Raw genomic sequence first — 8,804 nt, 5'->3', positions numbered from 1 at the left:
TGATCAAACGAAAAGAGAACGAATACTTTTCACAAAAAACATCAATTTTTCCATAGATATAGAACTTTCATGGAAATCAGAAAAAATATATCAATAATTATATTATATTGTCACAGCGTGACCAGAAATTGCCCCCTTTTCTGTACATTAAATCCTTTAAAAACATTATTTTTTATTTTAAATTACGGTGGCATGAAATTTACAATAAAATAAACAATAAAAGACGAAAAAGTAAAAAATCGATAGAAAAAGTAAAAATTCTGGATATAGGAAGCCCTCGAGTGACGACACATCGAGGACATCTTAATAAAATGTGACAGCACGCTCGATGGGAATCTTTTGTCCGTTCATTTGCTATCCGGACGTCAGAGTGAGAGGACTTATATAGAGCGAAATGGAGAAAAGAGAACAACAGGAGCGCCCCATGGGGAATAAAAGGAGCTACGCCCGGAGAGAAGTCATCATTCATTCGCAGGACCTGGAAGGAGCAACATTGTTCCAGCAGCTGTTGAAGAAATCAAATTTGAAAGAGAACTTCGTGAACGCCGAGAAAATGAAATATCGTGTACGTTACGAAGAATATTAGAAAAAAAATTAGAAATAAATAATATTTCGTTGTCTTTGCAGAGTTTTGGTTATTTATCGAGGGCTACATTGTAAAAACGGCTAAGTCGGCTAACTTTGTATGGCCCCCGAACCGACTTAACCGTTTTTACAATGTAGCTCTCGTTATGTTTGAAGTTTGGTGTTGTTGCAATCAAGATTGCAGTATTATATTTTTAGAAATTGAAGCATTACTTTATAACAGAAAATAAAGTCCTAATAAAGGGAGGAAATTGCTACTCGAAAAAGGGCTGAACAGTCCATATAGGGTCGCTTCGTCAATAACTTATACGATGGCACTGAATCAAAGTTTGATGCTCCAAACATGATCAAGAATGTTTGAAGAACTCACTCACTTACAAACAAAGCAAATGATAAAGACTATCCTTGAATGGATACGGAACTTAAAGGAAAAAGCAATATATTATATGCCGTCTATCCCGCCAAAATTTATATTTGAGTTATTGTGAATTAAAGGTGTTGGGAAAAATCGGTGTATTTATTCTCGATCCCATCCGGCCCCCTTTGAGAAAAATCAGACATCCGACAGCTACGAGGGCGACAAGAAATCAAAATTGTTCTTTTTCTCCAGAAGGCTATTAATAGATTGCTTACCTGTATCTCTATAGGGTATACCCAGCTCTACGGGGATATCTGTTATCTTCTCTATTTCTAATTCCTGCCGTATACAATCCGAAGGTAAACCTTGATGCCCAACCGAATCCAGGAAGTTCCAACGCTGCATTTTCTAATCCGTATTTCTGCATAATTGTTAATCAAATGCTTGGAGGAATTGAGGATCGTTGAATGAAAGATTAGTATTTATTAAAGAAAAATGATTTAAATTATTCCGAACCACTTGAATAAAAACCTAAAAGATATGAATCTTACCATGCAGAGCTTGTTAATTCTTACCTTACTATTTTTCACAGCTTTCACGCATATTAAAATCTACGATGATCTCAAAAAATGTAAAAATCCCACGAAAATTCGTCTAATTAATTTTATTAAGAAAAATTTCTTGAAGAACTAACTTTGTGTAACATTATTCTAAGCTTTCTTGGGACGTACAAAGACCTTCTTTCGCTTCAGCTTCTTCCGCATCAGCTCCAGTTGGTGCAACTCCGAGAAGACTTCCGAATAGACAGCACTCTGCTCTTCTTCGGGAATTGTGCGTCGATACTGCTTCATGAGGTCATACTTCTCCCATGGCGTCTCAACCTTCTTCGCCTTCCGCAGATGCTTCTCCACACAGTGCTCAAGGACATTGGAGACTCCTTTGAGGTCTTGTCGCTCCCAACGTTCCAACCATGGACGTGGTTTGAGTTTTGCCTGAACGGGATTAACGGGAACTGAGGCACCTTCCGGGAGGATTTCCGCTTCCATTTCAGGGTCAAATGTTGAATATTCCGGATAGCAATCGCGCAGGTAGTACAGCTTGTCATCGAGTCTCTTCTCCAGACGAAGAACTTCAATCTTCTGAATTGTGGGATCGTACATTTGGTAATCAATCTCAATGCCCTGATGATCAATAACATTGCGGAGGATAAATGCCGTTCGGATGCCCGTATAGAATCTATCAATGCAAATGCCCACGAAACGATTTGTTTTGCCGGCTGAGTGGGGATCTGACGTAGTTACAGCCAGAATTGATCCCACATAGAATTCCGGGATGTCAATTTGTTTCCTTCTATTCAGCATATCCATGCGTTCGAGCTTCTCTCGTACCGTATTGCGCCATTCAATCTTCGGATCTGGCAGAAATTCCGGGTAGACATGCCTGAATTCTGGGGGAATTGCATTGCTGACAATGCGATTCTTTGGGTTGTGAATATCAAATGCCGGCTGGGGTTTTGTGTAGAACCACTGTGGTGTCTTGGGTTTCACGTAAAATCGCGGATAAGCTCCCTTATTTCCTGAACAGGAAGAAGAAACGACAAAAGTGAGGTTATGTCATGAAGATTCTTTCAAGAAAATCCGCTTACTTTTGGAGAAAACCAAACACTGCGTTATTGATCGATGAATTCGTGATGAAATATTCATGATGTCCTTTATTTTATATAGAAACTACAACTATTTTTATGATAAATTAGCAAATATTGTGGATATTCCCGGAGAAAAAGACCTCAGCGCTGCACAAAAAATTCCGCGAGATGGCGTTGAAGTTGCGCTTCTGAATGAAGATTTTTTCAGGGTATTTCCGGAGGAGTATTTAGCGCGGAGCCGTGAGAGCTGTACTCAAAGCTTTCCTAGCACTTGAGACCTTTTCCTCCTGCCGCCGGATGTCATCATCACATATGCTGTAGGAATACATGAGCGGTTGATCGGCATTTAGGAAAACTCCCGGATTGGCGGCTAAAGCTGATCGGGAGGCAGTTTGTCCAGTGACGGAAGTACTGGAGACGTGTAGGGATGTAGCGATGGACTGTAAGAGGGTTGTCTCATTCACATTGGGGCCAACTGGCTTTAGTCCTTTGTTCATTTCAATTGCCGTGAATTCGTGACCATCCACATCGCATGCACGCAGCCCCTCGAGTCGTTTCTCCCAGAAAAGCTGCTTCGGACGCTCCTGGACACCATGCTTCAGTTCTGTCTTCACTTTGCTTTCTTGTGTCTTGTTTACAGTGACTGGTTGCTTGAAAATTGACGCTGTCTGCCGGATTGGGGGCACCAGGGAGACATCTGTGCGCATCCCACCTCGACTGTTTGACCAGGAAAAGGGAATTTATTAAATAAATTGTCAAGAAAACAAAATCTGATGAATTATGTAAATGATGAGGCGCTGGCAGGGGCGTCGGAACTGGGGGGTACAGGGGGTCTTTTGTACCCCCCAAAAAATTTAAAGGGGCGCCGAAGGCGCCTCAAAGGGGCGCCAAAATCACCACAAAAGGGCGCCGAAGGCGCCACACAGAAAGGAAACAAAAAAATTAGGGAATAAAATTTTAAACAAAGGCGCAAAATGAGCTTAAAGACTAGAAATTGAAAATTGTTAAAAATAAATTATAACGTTTCAAGGGGCGCCCTCAGCCTCCTAAAATTATTTGAACGTTCTAAAGGCGCCCTTGATGTATCAGAGGGCGCCGAAAAGGACCTGAAAATTATTTTAAAAAAAAATTGTAACGTTTCAAGGGGCGCCCTCAGCCTCATGAAATTATTTGAACGTTCTAAACTCTAGACTCTCTACACTTTAAATTTTAAAGCAATTTTTTTATGAGTGAAATTGTTTCTTTTCGCTAAAAGAAATTTTCATGCTTTACTCTAGTATTAAACACTTTAAATCTTGGCGCCCTCTGATCTGTATCTATATCTGGATCACCGCTAGGGCGCCTTTAAACGGTTCAAATAATTTTAATTGATCTAGGGCGCCCTTTAAAGCGTCATAATTTATTTTTGAGAATTTTTAGAACCTTTCCGGCGCCCTCTGACACAGCGAGGACGACTTTAGAACGTTCAAATAATTTTAGGAGGCTGAGGGCGCCCCTTGAAACGTTACAATTTTTTTAAAATAATTTTCAGGTCCTTTTCGGCGCCCTTTGATACAGTGTGGGCGCCTTTAGTAGAGACACTGTTCAAATTGAGTTTTTATTATGTTTCACATGTTCCCTTTATTAATTAAAACGAGGTAAATTCGAGCAAAGCGCGGAGTTTTGTTGCGCTTGGCGCTTTTGGATAGATAGAAAAATTGAAATGGAAGATAGATGCAATAGAAAAAATTTATTTAAATTAAATTTTAGATTTAAATTTATTTACCATCTGCACCATACACTGATTAAGTCTCCAGAATTGAACCAAAATTAGTTTTAAAAGTAGGGGATTGTCTAAGATTCAAAACAAATGTGGCAATTTCCCGGAAAAGCGCTGGGAAACATACAAATTTTCCCAAAGAAGGTAAAGGTTTATCATATATTTAGTTGATTAGTTTCTTAGTTTATAGGAATTGTAGAATATCGTAAAAAGTCTCAGATAAAAGCTATATAAATGCTTATTTTTCCGTAAAAAATATAATTTTCCAAAACCCATTAGAAGGTAAAAAAATAAAAAAGTTTTTCCTAACACGTATTTTTTTGTTTTTAGTCTCTAATTTCCAAAATATTGCAATGGACTTTTTTTTCCACCTTCTATGGGTTTTTGAAAATTATTTAAATTCATAATATTACACATTTTTACGATATTCTACTATTCCTATAAACTCAGAAATTAATCAAGATAGTAGATGATACACCTTTACTTTATTTGGGAAAATCTGTATGTTTCCAAGCGCTTTCCCGGGAAATGGTCACTCTTATTTTGAATCTTAGACGATCCCATACTTTTAAAACTAATTGTGATTCAATTCTAAAGATTTACTCAGTGTATGGTGCATAAGAGTCATTCATTGCGATCGGACAAACGGTGTAGATGTGTATAGTCGTATAGGAATGACGATTTCCAACAAACAGATCCTTCTTTTTGATTATTAAGGTATCTAATGAAAAATAATAGAAAAACAAAAAGAAAAAAATGTTCACGGTGAGATTTGAACTATGGATGTTAACAATAAGAGTACTACGCGCTAATCTCTAAGCCATAGATTCTTTTACTGTTAACTCGTTGGTTCTTTTTTTACTCTTTTTAGGATTTACTTAAATCGAAATTTTACAAGCTCATATAATGTATGTAGTCTCTAACCAAACAATGCAAAAACTCCTCAAAATTTTTTTTGTTCGGAAACTTTCTGAGTTTACTGTGTATATGCATAAAAACTGCAAAGATAAATATACAACATAAATTAAATATATAATTGCAAATTTAAATATGGCATGGATGTTAAAGTATAAAGCGAAAGATCGAATTAACGAATTTACGGACTATGATTCTTTCTTTCTCAGTAAATGTGAAACTGGCTGAAAATAAGAGATGGGCAAATTGTAAGGAAAGACTTCTTTATCTACATAAGTATTTTTTTAAAAAAAATTTTAAGACAAAATTGTAATTTTTTTGAAAAATATTTTTCCCTAATCGGCATAACTACTACTTATAATTTAGGATCATTGGTTACCCGCTATTTCCAATATTTTATAACATAAAAAATAACTTTGCTATAAAAAATAATTCAAAGACCTTAGGGTGGGGTGGGAAAAAATAAATGTGCAGTTTTGTAAATATTTATTGTTCATTTATTTTTTATTAAAAAATCTAATTTTTACGCAAATCTTTCAATCTCAATAGCTTTGATAGTGTCGAGTTAAAATAATATTATAGAATTGATATTTTTGACCATTTATTATTTATAATTTGGAAAGTGGAAAGTGGACTGAAAATGCATTTTCACTTTAAAATAGAAACAAATTGTCTGACACAAAGTTGTAGCTCGGAAAATCTATATACATATTAAAGAAAGTTGTGTTTGTTGGAAAGCGTAAATTTTTTTTAAATCTATGTTTTTCCTCTCGTTTTTTATAAGATCGTCGTGTGGAAGAAAAGAAATAATGTGGAACGACCTTAAGAGGTCTTCAAAAAGGTAATTTCCTTCGAGAAAAGTTTTTTTTGAAAACCTTTAAAAAAATTTGTTCATCATGCAACTGTCCATGAAAAATTAGAGGGTTCTCGTTTCGCACTTATATATATAAAAAAATACCCTAAAAAATAGGGGGGGGGGCGCCAACATGGGGGGCGCCAAACTAGGGGGGGGGGCGCAAAAAAAGGGAAGGAGGGCGCCAAAAAAGGGAAAGGGGGCGCCAAAATGTTTGTCCCCCCCAAGTTCGAAAACGTTCCGACGCCCCTGGGCGCTGGTGATGACTGGGAAACCTTCCGGAAGCCAAAAACTCAAAGAACTGTTGCCAAAAAGCCTCAATTTTTGAATTTTTGCAGCTTCCTTGGGATTTCCCAGGAGAATGGACAACAAAATGTGGCAAATAAATAAAGAAAGGAGTTGATAAATGATAACAAATAGTTACCAGTGGGTTCTAATTAGTATATATCGTGAAAATGTGCCAATCTGTGTATCACCTGCTGCTCTCATGTCCTCCAATCATTTTTATTTCCTTTTCAATTTGTAATTTTCAGGGGAATTTTGATGAGCAAAAGAAGATTGAATTTCAAAGTCAGATATATACTACACAAGCCCAGGGAAAATGTATTTTCCTCAATATAAAGGAAAGATTATTTTTTAAATCAAAAAAAAAAATTCATTGGAAGTAAAATAAAATAAAAGAAATTGAATAAAAGGTGGGAACGGTGGCCAGCACGAGGCTACCTGTAGTCCGGAAATGGAGGACGCGCCTGCCCCGGAGATGGTAGATTCTCCGGAAGTTTGCGCTTGACGCCCAAAGATGAGCGCTGGATGAGTGAATGCGACAACGAGGTATTCGTTGTGAGAAGACGTGCCGTCGATGGGCCCTCAGGGATACTCGGAGACAAATCTATTGCATCTCCGGGACCCACCAAGGGCCGCCCCCCGACTTGGGGTACCAAGCCACGGGGGCTCACATCCACCTTCTTACCGGCTGTTGAGGCTCCAGCGGGGCTACACAGAGGCGACAAACCCACGGTTATCGTTAAAATTTACAACAAATGATGAAAATTATGCAGTTTTTCCTTTTTTTATGATTTCTGTATGAGATATTTCCGGCCAGACATCTCGGCCCCTCTGAGCTCACCAAGAAAACAAAAAGAAATCTACCTGATATAGTAAACGTCCACTTTATCGCGCTGTAGCGACGACATATCTGGTTTTTTGCGCTCAATTGATATATTCATCTTTGCTTTGGGGTTTTCTTCACGTTCTCCAATCCTTTTTCCTTCAATTTCCACCTCTATTGCACAGAAAAATTCAATTTTCCTTTCACTCTTTGCACGGCATAAATGCAAACAAAAACAAAGCTTTGAGGTTATGTTTGACGCGACAATGGAAGACGTCAGAACCCTCTTGCGGAAAATTTCTAAAATTTACCGGATGTGTAAAATCTCCTGCAAATCGTGTTTTTAGCTATTTTACTGCAAAATAAATGACTGACATTACTTTTCACGCTTATAAGGGGGAATGGGGACTTGCTTCCATGGATTTGGAGTGCCTTCAAACCCTGGTAAGGCTTTTTTTGTTGTATAATCCCCAGAATCATGATGAACCTAACCTCACTTTTGCTTCCAATCTCTTCCAAATAGACTTTTTTGAGGTTCCTGGACGTTCCGGTGAATATGAATACACGCGGGAATACTCTCTTTGCCCCCAATGGTAGTCTCCCGTACATAAATGATGGCTCGCACAAGGTGGACGGGTACAAGAAGATAATCAAGTACTGCCAGGAGAAGGGATTTGATGTAAATAGAGGGCTGAAGGGGGAAGATAAAGCCCTATCGACGGCCTACATTCAGCATACAAAGAGTAAACTACATAGCTACCTCGTGTACACGATGTGGGGCACAAAAGAGAGTGCAGAAGCAACGAGATTTCTCTATGCTAAACGAAGTCCATTCCCGTTGAGCTTCTACAAGCCCGGGCAGTACTTGAAGCAAGCTGAGAAGTATCTTGAGGTTCAGTGTGGGATTTCCATAAAGGATGGTGCCCCTCCTGAGGAACATCTCACGCGCCAACTTATTCTGGATGCGAAAAAGTTTGTTAATGAAATTTCTGCTCAACTTGGGGACCGGGAGTGGTTTTTCGGGGGGACTCCGTCGGAATTTGATGGTATTCTGTACTCCTATTTGGCGCTCTTGCTGCACTATCCGTTAAACTTCAATCCCCTGGCGGGACACATCCGGGAATGCCGGAATCTCGTGGATTTCGTTGGGAGGATCACAAAGAAGTACTTCGAGGGGCTGACCTTTGACAGTGGAGAGAAGATTGTCATCACAAGTGAGGGGAAGACGAAGAAAACCAAAGCAGGATCCGGAGATGAAGAAGAAAGCAATTTAAAGCTACAGATTATCGCTGGAATCGTTGCTCTTGTCTCCATGGTGGCTTTCTCCCTTTCCGTGGGCATTGTGGAGATCTCTCGTGATTCCATCTCTCCGGAAGCCGTGGAATTCCTCGACGAGGACGAAGATGACGACGACGGAGATTACGCAGAGTAGGGAAAAATGTACAATAGATGAAAATAAAAAGATAGTTTTTTTTTCTAAAATTATTACACTTCCTTACATTTGAATAGCATCAATTACATTGTTACGTAAGTCTTGCAATCATTGAATTTATTATATATCACAAAATTACCCTAAATTTC

General features: G+C 38.6%; 3 protein-coding genes across 3 annotated transcripts; 1 reads left to right on the top strand and 2 right to left on the bottom strand.

Moving 5' to 3' along the window:
- Nucleotides 1-1,592: 1,592 nt before the first annotated feature.
- Nucleotides 1,593-2,704, bottom strand: LOC129794620 (39S ribosomal protein L19, mitochondrial). Its single transcript, XM_055835414.1, has 2 exons — nt 2,589-2,704; nt 1,593-2,519 (listed from the first exon to the last, which is right to left on the bottom strand). Exons 1-2 carry the CDS (start codon nt 2,644-2,646, stop codon nt 1,654-1,656), a joined length of 924 nt encoding a protein of 307 aa, XP_055691389.1. The 5' UTR covers nt 2,647-2,704; the 3' UTR covers nt 1,593-1,653.
- Nucleotides 2,635-7,470, bottom strand: LOC129794687 (methyl-CpG-binding domain protein 2). Its single transcript, XM_055835515.1, has 2 exons — nt 7,265-7,470; nt 2,635-3,305 (listed from the first exon to the last, which is right to left on the bottom strand). Exons 1-2 carry the CDS (start codon nt 7,339-7,341, stop codon nt 2,816-2,818), a joined length of 567 nt encoding a protein of 188 aa, XP_055691490.1. The 5' UTR covers nt 7,342-7,470; the 3' UTR covers nt 2,635-2,815.
- Nucleotides 7,471-7,506: 36 nt separating this feature from the next.
- LOC129794610 (metaxin-1 homolog) lies at nt 7,507-8,708 on the top strand. The gene is made up of 2 exons (XM_055835404.1): nt 7,507-7,667; nt 7,747-8,708. The coding sequence occupies exons 1-2, from the start codon at nt 7,590-7,592 to the stop codon at nt 8,653-8,655; spliced, it is 987 nt and encodes a 328-aa protein (XP_055691379.1). The 5' UTR covers nt 7,507-7,589; the 3' UTR covers nt 8,656-8,708.
- Nucleotides 8,709-8,804: the final 96 nt, after the last annotated feature.

Source organism: Lutzomyia longipalpis, chromosome 1 (genome assembly GCF_024334085.1).
Source record: "Lutzomyia longipalpis isolate SR_M1_2022 chromosome 1, ASM2433408v1".
Lineage (NCBI taxonomy): Eukaryota > Metazoa > Arthropoda > Insecta > Diptera > Psychodidae > Lutzomyia > Lutzomyia longipalpis.
This window is presented reverse-complemented; position numbering and strand designations above follow the sequence as displayed.